This window comes from Pleurodeles waltl, chromosome 4_2, assembly GCF_031143425.1.
Source record: "Pleurodeles waltl isolate 20211129_DDA chromosome 4_2, aPleWal1.hap1.20221129, whole genome shotgun sequence".
Lineage (NCBI taxonomy): Eukaryota > Metazoa > Chordata > Amphibia > Caudata > Salamandridae > Pleurodeles > Pleurodeles waltl.
The window spans coordinates 41,856,541-41,872,969 of NC_090443.1; the positions used below are offsets into that span (position 1 = coordinate 41,856,541).

The 16,429-nt window shown below is 49.7% G+C and overlaps 1 protein-coding gene across 4 annotated transcripts in view; it reads left to right on the forward strand.

Annotated features, from left to right (window-relative positions):
• Positions 1-16,429, forward strand: part of ANKRD52 (ankyrin repeat domain 52) — a 664,467-nt gene that overhangs the window by 207,776 nt on the left and 440,262 nt on the right. For all 4 annotated transcript variants that reach the window (XM_069230557.1, XM_069230556.1, XM_069230555.1 and 1 more), the window contains one exon: positions 10,991-11,192. In XM_069230557.1, coding sequence (XP_069086658.1) covers positions 10,991-11,192 — 202 coding nt within the window. The remainder of the gene's footprint in view (positions 1-10,990; positions 11,193-16,429) is intronic.

Sequence of the window (16,429 nt, forward strand, 5' to 3'; positions counted from 1 at the left end):
ACAGCCCTAAGGCAGGATGCACTATACCATAGGTGAGGGCACCAGTGCATGAGGACTGTGCCCCTACAGTGTCTAAGCCAAACCTTACACATTGTAAGTGCAGGGTAGCCATAAGAGTATATGGTCTGGGAGTCTGTCAAACACGGACTCCACAGCACCATAATGGCTACACTGAAAACTGGGAAGTTTGGTATCCAACTTCTCAGCACAATAAATGCACACTGATGCCAGTGTACACTTTATTGTAAAATACACCCCAGAGGGCACCTTAGAGGTGCCCCCTGAAACCTAATCCAACTACCCGTGTAGGCTGACTGGTTCTAGCAACCTGCCACACTCGAGACATGTTACTGGCCACATGGGGAGAGTGCCTTTGTCACTCTGTGGCCTGTAACAAAGCCTGCACTGGGTGGAGATGCTATCACCTCCCCCAGGCAGGAGCTGTAACACCTGGCGGTGAGCCTCAAAGGCTCACCCCTTTGTGCCAGCACCGCAGGACACTCCAGCTAGTGGAGTTGCCCGCCCCCTCCGGCCACGGCCCCCACTTTTGGCGGCAAAGCCGGAGAAAATGAGAATAACAAGGAGGAGTCACTGGCCAGTCAGGACAGCCCCTAAGGTGTCCTGAGCTGAAGTGACTCTAACTTTTAGAAATCCTCCAACTTGCAGATGGAGGATTCCCCCAATAGGGATAGGAATGTGACCCCCTCCCCTTGGGAGGAGGCACAAAGAGGGCGTACCCACCCTCAGGGCTAGTATCCATTGGCTACTAACCCCCCAGACCTAAACATGCCCTTAAATTTAGTATTTAAGGGCTCCCCTGAACCTAAGAATTTAGATTCCTGCAACTTACCGAAGACTGCTGAGCTGAAAACCCCTGCAGAAGAAGAAAGAAGACACCAACTGCTTTGGCCCCAGTCCTACCGGCCTGTCTCCTGCCTTCTAAAGAAACCTGCTCCAGTGACGCTTTCTCCAGGACCAGCGACCTCTGAATCCTCAGAGGACTGCCCTGCTTCAAGAGGAACAAGAATCTCCCGAGGACAGCGGCCCTGTTCCAAAAAGACTGCAACTTTGTTTCAGAGGAGCAGATTTAAAGACCCCTGCAATCCCCGCAAGAAGCGTGAGACTTGCAACACTGCACCTGGCGACCCCGACTCAACTGGTGGAGAACCAACACCTCAGGGAGGACCCTCCGGCGACTCCGAGACTGTGAGTAACCAAAGTTGTCCCCCCTGAGCCCCCACATCGACGCCTGCAGAGGGAATCCCCAGGCTCCCCCTGACCGTGACTGCCTGACTCTAAAATCCCGACGGCTGGAAAAGACCCTGCACCCGCAGCCCCCAGCACCTGAAGGATCGGAACTCCAGTGCAGGAGTGACCCCCAGGAGGCCCTCTCCCTTGCCCAGGTGGTGGCTACCCCGAGGAGCCCCCCCTTGCCTGCCTGCACCGCTGAAGAGACCCCTTGGTCTCCCATTGACTCCCATTGGAAACCCGACGCTTGTTTGCACACTGCACCCGGCCGCCCCCGCGCTGCTGAGGGTGTACTTTTTGTGTGGACTTGTGTCCCCCCCGGTGCCCTACAAAACCCCCCTGGTCTGCCCTCCGAAGACGCGGGTACTTACCTGCTGGCAGACTGGAACCGGGGCACCCCCTTCTCTCCATTGAAGCCTATGCGTTTTGGGCACCACTTTGAACTCTGCACCTGACCGGCCCTGAGCTGCTGGTGTGGTAACTTTGGCGTTGCTCTGAACCCTCAACGGTGGGCTACCTTGGACCCCAATCTTAACCCCGTAGGTGGTTTACTTACCTGCAAAACCTAACAATACTTTACCTCCCCCAGGAACTGTGAAAATTGCACTGTGTCCACTTTTAAAACAGCTAAATGTGTTTTATGTAAAAAGTATATATGCTACTGTAATTATTCAAAGTTCCTAAAGTACTTACCCGCAATACCTTCCAAATGAGATATTACATGTAGAATTTGAACCTGTGGTTCTTAAAATAAACTAAGAAAAGATATTTTTCTATAACAAAAACCTATTGGCCTGGAATTGTCTCTGAGTGTGTGTTCCTCATTTATTGCCTGTGTGTATGTACAACAAATGCTTAACACTACTCCTTTGATAAGCCTACTGCTCGACCACACTACCGCAAAATAGAGCATTAGTATTATCTCTTTTTGCCACTATCTTACCTCTAAGGGGAACCCTTGGACTCTGTGCATACTATTCCTTACTTTGAAATAGTGCATACAGAGCCAACTTCCTACATTGGTGGATCAGCGGTGGGGTACAAGACTTTGCATTTGCTGGACTACTCAGCCAATACCGGATCACACAACTAAATTCCCAAAATTGTCATTAGAAACTGATTTTTGAAATTTGAGATATTTTTCTAAATTTTTAAAAGTTCTGCTAGGGCCTTGTTAGTCCCTGTTAGCATTTCTTTTAGAGTTTAAAAGTTTTGTGAAAGTTTGAATGAAGTTCTAGAGATAGTTTTAGATTCTTAAAAAATATTCCAACTTTTTGAAACATAATGTCTAATGCAGAAGAGAATGTGTTGGCACTCGACCTCACACCTTACCCCCATCTTAAAATAAGGGAGCTAAGGTCTCTCTGCAAAATAAAGAAAATACCAGTTGGCATAAGCCCTTCCAAAGTACAGCTCCAGGAGCTGCTGGCAGGGTTTGAAAAAGCCAACCCCTCTGAGGATGACCTCCCAGAGGATGAAGCTAGTGACTTGGAGGAGAATTCCCCCCCTCCAGTCCTACCTAGGGAGATCAGGGCCCCTCAAGCCCTGACTCCAACTGTGATAGTCAGAGATGCTGCTTCCCTCACAGGAGGGTCCAGCACCTCTGTAATCACTGAGGATAGCCTCAGTGAAGATGACCTCCTGCTAGCCAGGATGGTCAAAAGATTGGCTTTAGAGAGACAGCTCCTAGCCATAGAAAGGGAAAGACAAGAGATGGGTTTTGGTCCCATCAATGGTGGCAGCAACATAAATAGGGTCAGAGATTCTCCTGACATGTTGAAAATCCCAAAAGGGATTGTAACTAAATATGAAGATGGTGATGACATCACCAAATGGTACACAGCTTTTGAGAGGGCTTGTGCAACCAGAAAAGTAAACAGATCTCACTGGGGTGCTCTCCTTTGGGAAATGTTCACTGGAAAGTGTAGGGATAGACTCCTCACACTCCCTGGTAAAGATGCAGAATCTTATGACCTCATGAAGGCTACCCTGATTGAGGGCTTTGGATTCTCCACTGAGGAGTACAGGATTAGGTTCAGGGGGGCTCAAAAATCCTCGAGCCAGACCTGGGTTGATTTTGTGGACTACTCAGTGAAAACACTGGATGGTTGGGTAACTGGAAATTAAGTGCATGACTATGTTGGGCTTTATAATTTGTTTATTGTAGGAAGTTGGCTCTGTATGTGCTATTTCAAAGTAAGGAATAGCATGCACAGAGTCCAAGGGTTCCCCTTAGAGGTAAAATAGTGGTAAAAATAGATAATACTAATGCTCTATTTTGTGGTAGAGTGGTCGAGCAGTAGGCTTATCCAAGGAGTAGTGTTAAGCATTTGTTGTACATACACATAGACAATAAATGAGGTACACACACTCAGAGACAAATCCAGCCAATAGGTTTTGTTATAGAAAAATATCTTTTCTTAGTTTATTTTAAGAACCACAGGTTCAAATTTAACATGTAATATCTTGTTTGAAAGGTATTGCAGGTAAGTACATTAGGAACTTTGAATCATTTCAATTGCATGTATACTTTTCAAGTTATTCACAAATAGCTATTTCAAAAGTGGACACAGTGCAATTTTCACAGTTCCTGGGGGAGGTAAGTTTTTGTTAGTTTTACCAGGTAAGTAAGACACTTACAGGGTTCAGTTCTTGGTCCAAGGTAGCCCACCGTTGGGGGTTCAGAGCAACCCCAAAGTCACCACACCAGCAGCTCAGGGCCGGTCAGGTGCAGAGTTCAAAGCGGTGCCCAAAACGCATAGGCTAGAATGGAGAGAAGGGGGTGCCCCGGTTCCGGTCTGCTTGCAGGTAAGTACCCGCGTCTTCGGAGGGCAGACCAGGGGGGTTTTGTAGGGCACCGGGGGGGACACAAGCCCACACAGAAATTTCACCCTCAGCAGCGCGGGGGCGGCCGGGTGCAGTGTAGAAACAAGCGTCGGGTTTGCAATGTTAGTCAATGAGAGATCAAGGGATCTCTTTAGCGCTGCAGGCAGGCAAGGGGGGGCTTCCTCGGGGAAACCTCCACTTGGGCAAGGGAAAGGGACTCCTGGGGGTCACTTCTCCAGTGAAAGTCCGGTCCTTCAGGTCCTGGGGGCTGCGGGTGCAGGGTCTGTTCCAGGCGTCGGGACTTAGGTTTCAGAGAGTCGCGGTCAGGGGAAGCCTCGGGATTCCCTCTGCAGGCGGCGCTGTGGGGGCTCAGGGGGGACAGGTTTTGGTACTCACAGTCGTAGAGTAGTCCGGGGGTCCTCCCTGAGGTGTTGGTTCTCCACCAGCCGAGTCGGGGTCGCCGGGTGCAGTGTTGCAAGTCTCACGCTTCTTGCGGGGAGTTGCAGGGTTCTTTTAAGCTGCTTCTTGAAACAAAGTTGCAGTCTTTTTGGAGCAGGTCCGCTGTCCTCGGGAGTTTCTTGTCTTTTTCGAAGCAGGGCAGTCCTCAGAGGAGTCAGAGGTCGCTGGTCCCTTGGAAGGCGTCGCTGGAGCAGAGTTCTTTGGAAGGCAGGAGACAGGCCGGTGAGTTTCTGGAGCCAAGGCAGTTGTTGTCTTCTGGTCTTCCTCTGCAGGGGTTTTTAGCTGGGCAGTCCTTCTTCTTGTTGTTGCAGGAATCTAATTTTCTAGGGTTCAGGGTAGCCCTTAAATACTAAATTTAAGGGCGTGTTTAGGTCTGGGGGGTTAGTAGCCAATGGCTACTAGCCCTGAGGGTGGGTACACCCTCTTTGTGCCTCCTCCCAAGGGGAGGGGGTCACAATCCTAACCCTATTGGGGTAATCCTCCATCTGCAAGATGGAGGATTTCTAAAAGTTAGAGTCACTTCAGCTCAGGACACCTTAGGGGCTGTCCTGACTGGCCAGTGACTCCTCCTTGTTGCTTTCTTTGTTCCCTCCAGCCTTGCCGCCAAAAGTGGGGGCCGTGGCCGGAGGGGGCGGGCAACTCCACTAAGCTGGAGTGCCCTGCTGGGCTGTGACAAAGGGGTGAGCCTTTGAGGCTCACCGCCAGGTGTCACAGCTCCTGCCTGGGGGAGGTGTTAGCATCTCCACCCAGTGCAGGCTTTGTTACTGGCCTCAGAGTGACAAAGGCACTCTCCCCATGGGGCCAGCAACATGTCTCTAGTGTGGCAGGCTGCTGGAACTAGTCAGCCTACACAGACAGTCGGTTAAGTTTCAGGGGGCACCTCTAAGGTGCCCTCTGTGGTGTATTTTACAATAAAATGTACACTGGCATCAGTGTGCATTTATTGTGCTGAGAAGTTTGATACCAAACTTCCCAGTTTTCAGTGTAGCCATTATGGTGCTGTGGAGTTCGTGTTTGACAAACCCCCAGACCATATACTCTTATGGCTACCCTGCACTTACAATGTCTAAGGTTTTGTTTAGACACTGTAGGGGTACCATGCTCATGCACTGGTACCCTCACCTATGGTATAGTGCACCCTGCCTTTAGGGCTGTAAGGCCTGCTAGAGGGGTGTCTTACCTATACTGCATAGGCAGTGAGAGGCTGGCATGGCACCCTGAGGGGAGTGCCATGTCGACTTACTTGTTTTGTCCTCACTAGCACACACAAGCTGGCAAGCAGTGTGTCTGTGCTGAGTGAGAGGTCTCCAGGGTGGCATAAGACATGCTGCAGCCCTTAGAGACCTTCCTTGGCATCAGGGCCCTTGGTACTAGAAGTACCAGTTACAAGGGACTTATCTGGATGCCAGGGTCTGCCAATTGTGGATACAAAAGTACAGGTTAGGGAAAGAACACTGGTGCTGGGGCCTGGTTAGCAGGCCTCAGCACACTTTCAATTGTAAACATAGCATCAGCAAAGGCAAAAAGTCAGGGGGCAACCATGCCAAGGAGGCATTTCCTTACATTTATGAAAGAACACATTTTAAGTAACTGCTTCAATGAAAAGTTGCATCAGTATCTGGTAGACCTAGGTCCAATTTCTCCCCAAGAATTGGGAAAGAAGGCAGACCACTGGGTCAAGACTAGGGTAACCAAAACTTCCACTGGGGGTGACCAAAAGAAAGGGGTTACAAAGCCTCCCCAGGAGAAAGTGGGTGACACTAGAAATAAAGAAAGAGTCCTCTGTAGGCCCCCAAAAACCAGACCAGGTGGGTGGGCCCGAGACACAACCCAAAACAAAGGTTGGTACCAGGGTAAGAACTGGGATGCCACTAAGGCATGGTGCCATAACTGTAGACAGACAGGGCACCACACCAAGGACGCTTCTTGTCCCAAAAACAAACCCCCTAGCAAATTCCCAGGGGTGACCAGTGTAGCCATTGGGGATGACTCCTCAGAAGAGGAGGTCTTCATAGCCTTCAACTGGAAAAAGGGCCCTACAGGTGAGTTGGAGATGCCAGAGGGAAGTAGACACTTCCACCACCTACTGGTGAATGGAATCCCAGCCACTGGCCTGAGAGAGACTTGTGCCAGTCACACTATTGTGCATGACAGGCTGGTGTTCTCCAACCAGTACATCCCAGGTGAGACTGCCAGAGTAAGAGTTAGCCCAGACAGGGTCACTAATAGGCCTGTGGCTGTTGTACCCATAGAAGTGGGTGGGACTTTTAGCTGGAGAAGGGTGGTAGTCAGTACAGACCTCCCCCTTGATTGTCTCCTTGGAAATGACTACCCAGAGGTTAGTCAGAGCCCAATAGAGGGACGAGTCCAGTGCCAGTCCTCTCCCAAGGATTCTGGAGGTTCTGCCTCTGCAGTAACTGCAAGGAGGCCCGAGAAGAAAAAGAAAACAGTGTAGGAAGGGTGGACAACCTTTAGCCAAGGTTCCAGCAAGCCAAGGAGATTCTGCCCCAGTAGGGGAGAACTCCAAAAGTGGCACTGGTAAAGTCCAACCTGACCCACAAGAAGTCCTGGCTAGTCAGGCAACTGTTAAGCCTGAGTGGGTGGCTCCTCAGCTAACAGAAGAAAGAATGGAAGAAGGGTGTTTACTACAAGATGTGGTAACCCCCCACTCTAATACAGCAGACAGGCACCTTGAAACCAATGAAGCCTGTAACTTAGCCCCTTCCCTTGTAGGTGAAGAGCTAAATGTGTGGTTCTGGGCACTGACAGCTGTCAGTGGCCTCTGCTCGGTGTTAGCCTTTATGGCTGCACTATCCTTGGCATGGTGGTCTGACCCCATGCCAAATAGCAAGTTAGGCCCCCTGACCCTGTTGGTCATGGTGGGGTTACTCCAGCTCTGGGTAACCTCTTTGGGTAAGCTAGGGGTGACCCTGGCTAAGATAAGATTAGCAGAGGTGGATACCTCTAACCCCAAAATAGAGAGAATGGGTGGAGACATTAAAGACACAGACAAGAGGCAATTCAGACTAGGTCCTATCACTGTGGAAGTGGGTCAGTTCCCCAGAGGGAATGACCTGAACAGGAGGATGTAAGGCAGAGTAGGCCCTGCAACAAACCAGCCTATTTCCTCTACTCTTCCTCGCCTGACAGACTAGGAAGACTCTCCCAGCTTTGGCTGAGTCTCCTGGCCTGTGGGCTGGGGGGGGCTTGTGTAAAGAAATGGCTCCCTGTTGCAGTTACCCCCCAGTTACCCTAGGGACCCCTCACTCAGCACAGACACACTGCTTGCCAGCTTTTGTGTGCTGGTGGGGAGAAAATGACTAAGTCGACATTGCACTCCCCTCAGGGTGCCATGCCAACCTCACACTGCCTGTGGCATAGGTAAGTCACCCCTCTAGCAGGCCTTACAGCCCTAAGGCAGGGTGCACTATAAAACAGGTGAGGGCATAGGTGCAAGAGCACTATGCCCCTACAGTGTCTAAGCAAAACCTTAGACATTGTAAGTGCAGGGTAGCCATAAGAGTATATGGTCTGGGAGTCTGTCAAAAACGAACTCCACAGCTCCATAATGGCTACACTGAATACTGGGAAGTTTAGTATCAAACTTCTCAGAATAATAAACCCACACTGATGCCAGTGTTGGATTTATTAAAAAATGCACACAGAGGGCATCTTAGAGATGCCCCCTGTATTTTACCCAATTGTTCAGTGCAGGACTGACTGGTCTGTGCTGTGACGAGTTTCTGACCCCATGTGGTGAGGGCCTTTATGCTCTCTGAGGACAGAAACAAAAGCTTGCTCTGGGTGGAGCTGCTTCACACCTCCCCCCTGCGGGAACTGTAACACCTAGCAGTGAGCCTCAAAGGCTCAGGCTTCGTGTTACAATGCCCCAGGGCATTCCAGCTAGTGGAGATGCCCGCCCCCTGGACACAGCCCACACTTTTGGCGGCAAATCCAAGGGAGATAATGAGAAAAACAAGGAGTCGTCACTGGCCAGTCAGGACAGCCCCTAAGGTGTCCTGAGCGGAGGTGACTCTAACTTTTAGAAATCCTCCATCTTGCAGATGGAGGATTCCCCCAATGGGAATAGGGATGTGCCCCCCTCCCCTCAGGGAAGAGGCACAAAGAGGGTGTAGCCACCCTAAAGGACAGTAGCCATTGGCTACTGCCCTCCCAGACCTAAACACACCCCTAAATTCAGTATTTAGGGGCTCCCCAGAACCTAGGAACTCCGATTCCTGCAACCTAAGAAGAAGAGGACTGCTAAGCTGAAAAACCCTGCAGAAAAGACTGAGACACCAACTGCTTTGGCCCCAGCTCTACCGGCCTGTCTCCCCACTTCTAAAGACACTGCTCCAGCGACGCTCTCCCCAGGGACCAGCGACCTCTGAATCCTCAGAGGACTGCCCTGCTCTAGAAGGACCAAGAACTCCTGAGGACAGCGGCTCTGTTCACCCAAGACTGCAACTTTGTTACAAAGGAGCAACTTTAAAACAACCTGCGTTTCCCGCCGGAAGCGTGAGACTTGCTACTCTGCACCCGACGCCCCCGGCTCGACTTGTGGAGAACAAACACTTCAGGGAGGACTCCCCGGCGACTGCGAGACCGTGAGTAGCCAGTGTTGAGCCCCCACAGCGACGCCTACAGAGGGAATCCCGAGGCTCCCCCTGACCGAGACTGCCTGCTCTCAGATCCCGGCGCCTGGTAAAGACTCTGCACCCGCAGCCCCCAGGACCTGAAGGATCCGAACTCAAGTGCAGGAGTGACCCCCAGGAGGCTCTCTCCCTTGCCCAGGTGGTGGCTACCCCGGGGAGCACCCCCCTTGCCTGCCTGCCTGCATCGCTGAAGAGACCCCTTGGTCTCGCATTGAAACCTATTGAAATCCGACGCGTGTTTGCACACTGCACCCGGCCGCCCCCGTGCTGCTGAGGGTGTACTTTCTGTGTGGACTTGTGTCCCCTCCGGTGTCCTACAAAACCCCCCTGGTCTGCCCTCCGAAGACGCGGGTACTTACCTGCTAGCAGACTGGAACCGGGGCACCCCCTTCTCCATTGAAGCCTATGCGTTTTGGGCACCACTTTGACGTCTGCACCTGACCGGCCCTGAGCTGCTGGTGTGGTAACTTTGGGGTTGCTCTGAACCCCCAACGGTGGGCTACCTTGGACCCAAACTTGAACCCCGTAGGTGGTTTACTTACCTGCAAGAACTAACAAACTCTTACTCCCCCTAGGAACTGTGAAAATTGCACTAAGTGTCTAGTTTTAAAATAGCTATATGTGATTTATGTGAAGACTGTATGCTATTTTGATTATTCAAAGTTCCTAAAGGACCTACCTGCAATACCTTTCATTTAAAGTATTACATGTAAAATTTGAACCTGTGGTTCTTAAAATAAACTAAGAAAATATATTTTTCTATACAAAAACCTATTGGTCTGGAATTGTCTCTGAGTGTGTGTTCCTCATTTATTGCTTGTGTGTGTACAACAAATGCTTAACACTACTCCTTTGATAAGCCTACTGCTCGACCACACTACCACAAAATAGAGCATTAGTATTATCTCGTTTTGCCACTATCTTACCTCTGAGGGGAACCCTTGGACTCTGTGCATACTATTCCTTACTTTGAAATAGTGCATACAGAGCCAACTTCTTACAGTGGTGTTGCATTTTTTGTGCATGGTTCTTCTCTCCTTGACTGTAAGCATTCTAAACACTGTCAACGTCAAAAGATACATTCCCAATTATTGGCTGATGCAAAAAAGTATCTGACCGAATTTTATCACTCTCCTAAGAAAACTTGAAATTCTTGATCAAATATTTCATCCTTAAATTAAAAGTAGGTTGTGGGTTACTTAGTCACTTAACTGCTGAGAATCTGTCACTTTTGTTTTAATGCCCCATGTTGTCATGATAGTCATACTGTCAATACCATTGGACATAAAATGTATATATTAATAATTTTTGTACCAGGAAACTACATGTCAAAGCTGAAGAACTCTGTTGTATTTTTTATGGCATGAGTTAGTGCTATTATATCTTTTGTGAATGGTAAACTGTTGGATTTATGAACATTTTGAACTGTAAGTGCATTAGAGTTTCTGTGGCTGTATATATAACACAAAAAGATGTATTGATGAACATTTTGAGAATATAGTGGACACCTTGTTTGTTGAAAATCAGATGAAAGCCCTATGCTTAAATTCAGTTCTGCATATATTTTCATATTATTGGCTTACAATTTCAGGACACCTGTTTATATATACGTAGGTGAGTGTGGGGGCTTGATTCCCAGGAGTTGAATGTTTCTTGTGTGCATCTTATTTATTTTTTTAAACACTTTTTTATCTCCACTCTGTAAATTTCTATAATGTGCATTACTTCCTTGCTTTGAGCCCGGAGCATGTAAAGTTTATGATGCATGTGAAGTTCAACTTCTCATTTCTTTCTGGATTCAGGCCTACAACGGTCACTGTGAAGCTCTGAAGACCCTCGCTGAGACCCTGGTGAACCTAGATGTGCGGGATCACAAGGGCCGCACCGCTCTCTACCTCGCCACGGAGAGGGGCTCCACAGAGTGTGTGGAGGTGCTTACCAGCCATGGTGCATCTGCTCTAGTGAAGGAGAGGAAAAGGAAATGGACACCATTGCATGCAGCTGGTGAGTGGAATCACTATCATTCTGCAAGTTGTAGAGAAACTTGGGTGTAACCGATCTAGCTATAATAACACAAGATGGAGTGAGATGTTGAGTTTGCACAGGTTTATTAGCCTTGAGTGGAAGACTGCAAATGGCTTTCAGGATGTTTGCTACCATATGACACAAGTCTGAAACTGAAGCGTAATATAAGGAAACTTACCAGCATTGGGTTGGGAAGAGCAGCTGGATGTGAGCGAGCCTTTTGGTATCACTACAGTAGTTGAGGGTAGCTTAATATGAGTAAGATTGCTAGAATCAGATTTAGTATGAGAAGACCACTTTATTCAAGAAAGTCGCTAATGCTGCAGGATAGGGAGGGAGCAGGTGACTGTGAGTGGGCCCTGCAGTATTTCTAAAGTAGAAGGGTGTGGGGGTGTTGGGGTGGGGGGGCAAAGCAGTAGGGCAGAGTTCTTTCTGCTGTAGGCTGAGGTAAATAGGAAAAGTTGATAGAAAGGGGCCCATTTATAATAGATGTAGGAAGTTGGCTCTGTATATGCTATTTCAAAGTAAGGAATAGCATGCACAGAGTCCAAGGGTTCCCCTTAGAGGTAAAATAGTGGTAAAAATAGATAATACTAATGCTCTATTTTGTGGTAGTGTGGTCGAGCAGTAGGCTTATCCAAGGAGTAGTGTTAAGCATTTGTTGTACATACACCTAGACAATAAATGAGGTACACACACTCAGAGACAAATCCAGCCAATAGGTTTTTATATAGAAAAATATCTTTTCTTAGTTTATTTTAAGAACCACAGGTTCAAATTCTACATGTAATAGCTCATTTGAAAGGTATTGCAGGTAAGTACTTTAGGAACTTTAAATCATAAAAATTGCATGTATACTTTTCAGGTTATTCACAAATAGCTGTTTTAAAAGTGGACACTTAGTGCAATTTTCACAGTTCCTAGGGGAGGTAAGTATTGGTTAGTTTTACCAGGTAAGTAAGACACTTACAGGGTTCAGTTCTTGGTCCAAGGTAGCCCACCGTTGGGGGTTCAGAGCAACCCCAAAGTCACCACACCAGCAGCTCAGGGCCGGTCAGGTGCAGAGTTCAAAGTGGTGCCCAAAACACATAGGCTAGAATGGAGAGAAGGGGGTGCCCCGGTTCCGGTCTGCTTGCAGGTAAGTACCCGCGTCTTCGGAGGGCAGACCAGGGGGGTTTTGTAGGGCACCGGGGGGGACACAAGTCCACACAGAAATTTCACCCTCAGCAGCGCGGGGGCGGCCGGGTGCAGTGTAGAAACAAGCGTCGGGTTTGTAATGGAAGTCAATGGGAGATCTAGGGATCTCTTCAGCGCTGCTGGCAGGCAAGGGGGGGGTTCCTCGGGGAAACCTCCACTTGGGCAAGGGAGAGGGACTCCTGGGGGTCACTCCTCCAGTGAAAGTCCGGTCCTTCAGGTCCTGGGGGCTGCGGGTGCAGGGTCTCTCCCAGGTGTCGGGACTTAGGATTCAAAGAGTCGCGGTCAGGGGAAGCCTCGGGATTCCCTCTGCAGGCGGCGCTGTGGGGGCTCAGGGGGGACAGGTTTTGGTACTCACAGTATCAGAGTAGTCCTGGGGTCCCTCCTGAGGCGTCGGATCTCCACCAGCCGAGTCGGGGTCGCCGGGTGCAGTGTTGCAAGTCTCACGCCTTTTGCGGGGAGCTTGCAGGGTTCTTTAAAGCTGCTGGAAACAAAGTTGCAGCTTTTCTTGGAGCAGGTCCGCTGTCCTCGGGAGTTTCTTGTCTTTTCGAAGCAGGGGCAGTCCTCAGAGGATGTCGAGGTCGCTGGTCCCTTTGGAAGGCGTCGCTGGTGCAGGATCTTTGGAAGGCAGGAGACAGGCCGGTGAGTTTCTGGAGCCAAGGCAGTAGTCGTCTTCTGGTCTTCCTCTGCAGGGGTTTCAGCTAGGCAGTCCTTCTTCTTGTAGTTGCAGGAATCTAATTTTCTAGGGTTCAGGGTAGCCCTTAAATACTAAATTTAAGGGCGTGTTTAGGTCTGGGGGGTTAGTAGCCAATGGCTACTAGCCCTGAGGGTGGGTACACCCTCTTTGTGCCTCCTCCCAAGGGGAGGGGGTCACAATCCTAACCCTATTGGGGGAATCCTCCATCTGCAAGATGGAGGATTTCTAAAAGTTAGAGTCACTTCAGCTCAGGACACCTTAGGGGCTGTCCTGACTGGCCAGCGACTCCTCCTTGTTGCTTTCTTTGTTCCCTCCAGCCTTGCCGCCAAAAGTGGGGGCCGTGGCCGGAGGGGGCGGGCAACTCCACTAAGCTGGAGTGCCCTGCTGGGCTGTGACAAAGGGGTGAGCCTTTGAGGCTCACCGCCAGGTGTTACAGCTCCTGCCTGGGGGAGGTGTTAGCATCTCCACCCAGTGCAGGCTTTGTTACTGGCCTCAGAGTGACAAAGGCACTCTCCCCATGGGGCCAGCAACATGTCTCTAGTGTGGCAGGCTGCTGGAACCAGTCAGCCTACACAGATAGTTGGTTAAGTTTCAGGGGGCACCTCTAAGGTGCCCTCTGTGGTGTATTTTACAATAAAATGTACACTGGCATCAGTGTGCATTTATTGTGCTGAGAAGTTTGATACCAAACTTCCCAGTTTTCAGTGTAGCCATTATGGTGCTGTGGAGTTCGTGTTTGACAAACTCCCAGACCATATACTCTTATGGCTACCCTGCACTTACAATGTCTAAGGTTTTGTTTAGACACTGTAGGGGTACCATGCTCATGCACTGGTACCCTCACCCATGGTATAGTGCACCCTGCCTTAGGGCTGTAAGGCCTGCTAGAGGGGTGTCTTACCTATACTGCATAGGCAGTGAGAGGCTGGCATGGCACCCTGAGGGGAGTGCCATGTCGACTTACTCGTTTTGTTCTCACTAGCACACACAAGCTGGCAAGCAGTGTGTCTGTGCTGAGTGAGAGGTCTCCAGGGTGGCATAAGACATGCTGCAGCCCTTAGAGACCTTCCTTGGCATCAGGGCCCTTGGTACTAGAAGTACCAGTTACAAGGGACTTATCTGGATGCCAGGGTCTGCCAATTGTGGATACAAAAGTACAGGTTAGGGAAAGAACACTGGTGCTGGGGCCTGGTTAGCAGGCCTCAGCACACTTTCAATTGTAAACATAGCATCAGCAAAGGCAAAAAGTCAGGGGGCAACCATGCCAAGGAGGCATTTCCTTACACAACCCCCCCCCAAACGAAAGAGGATGAGACTAACCTTTCCCAAGAGAGTCTTCATTTTCTAAGTGGAAGAACCTGGAAAGGCCATCTGCATTGGCATGGGCAGTCCCAGGTCTGTGTTCCACTATAAAGTCCATTCCCTGTAGGGAGATGGACCACCTCAACAGTTTAGGATTTTCACCTTTCATTTGCATTAGCCATTTGAGAGGTCTGTGGTCAGTTTGAACTAGGAAGTGAGTCCCAAAGAGGTATGGCCTCAGCTTCTTCAGGGACCAAACCACAGCAAAGGCCTCCCTCTCAATGGCACTCCAACGCTGCTCCCTGGGGAGTAACCTCCTGCTAATGAAAGCAACAGGCTGGTCAAGGCCATCATCATTTGTTTGGGACAAAACTGCCCCTATCCCATGTTCAGAGGCATCAGTCTGCACAATGAACTGCTTAGAATAATCTGGAGCTTTGAGAACTGGTGCTGAGCACATTGCCTGTTTCAGGGTGTCAAAGGCCTGTTGGCATTCCACAGTCCAGTTTACTTTCTTGGGCATTTTCTTGGAGGTGAGTTCAGTGAGGGCTGTCACAATGGATCCATATCCCTTCACAAACCTCCTGTAATACCCAGTCAAGCCAAGGAATGCCCTGACTTGAGTCTGGGTTTTTGGAGCTACCCAGTCCAGAATGGTCTGGATCTTGGGTTGGAGTGGCTGAACTTGGCCTCCACCTACAAGGTGGCCCAAGTAAACCACAGTTCCCTGCCCTATCTGGCATTTGGATGCCTTGATAGAGAGGCCTGCAGATTGCAGAGCCTTCAAAACCTTCTTCAGGTGGACCAGGTGATCCTGCCAGGTGGAGCTAAAGACAGCAATATCATCAAGATAAGCTGTGCTAAAGGACTCCAAGCCAGCAAGGACTTGATTCACCAACCTTTGGAAGGTGGCAGGGGCATTCTTTAAACCAAAGGGCATAACAGTAAACTGATAATGCCCATCAGGTGTGGAGAATGCTGTCTTTTCTTTTGCTCCAGGTGCCATTTTTATTTGCCAGTACCCTGCTGTCAAGTCAAAGGTACTTAGAAATTTGGCAGCACCTAACTTATCAATGAGCTCATCAGCTCTTGGAATTGGATGGGCATCTGTCTTGGTGACAGAGTTGAGCCCTCTGTAGTCCACACAAAACCTCATCTCTTTCTTTCCATCTTTGGTGTGAGGTTTGGGGACTAAGACCACTGGGCTAGCCCAGGGGCTGTCAGAGCGCTCAATCACTCCCAATTCCAGCATCTTGTGGACTTCCATCTTGATGCTTTCCTTAACATGGTCAGACTGTCTGAAGATTTTGTTCTTGACAGGCATGCTGTCTCCTGTGTCCACATCATGGGTACACAGGTGTGTCTGACCAGGGGTTAGGGAGAAAAGCTCAGGAAACTGTTGTAGGACTCTCCTACAATCAGCCTGCTGTTGGCCAGAGAGGGTGTCTGAGTAGATCACTCCATCTACTGTGCCATCTTTTGGGTCTGATGACAGAAGATCAGGGAGAGGTTCACTCTCTGCCTCCTGATCCTCATCTGTTACCATCAACAGATTCACATCAGCTCTGTCATGGAAGAGCTTAAGGCGGTTCACATGGATCACCCTCTTGGGGCTCCTGCTTGTGCCCAGGTCCACCAGGTAGGTGACCTGACTCTTCCTTTCTAGCACTGGGTAAGGGCCACTCCATTTGTCCTGGAGTGCCCTGGGAGCCACAGGCTCCAGAACCCAGACTTTCTGCCCTGGTTGGAACTCAACCAGTGCAGCCTTTTGGTCATACCAAAACTTCTGGAGTTGTTGGCTGGCCTCAAGGTTTTTGGTTGCCTTTTCCATGTACTCTGCCATTCTAGAGCGAAGGCCAAGTACATAGTCCACTATGTCCTGTTTAGGCTCATGGAGAGGTCTCTCCCAGCCTTCTTTAACAAGGGCAAGTGGTCCCCTTACAGGATGACCAAACAGAAGTTCAAAGGGTGAGAACCCTACTCCCTTCTGTGGTACCTCCCTGTAAGCGAAAAGCAGACATGG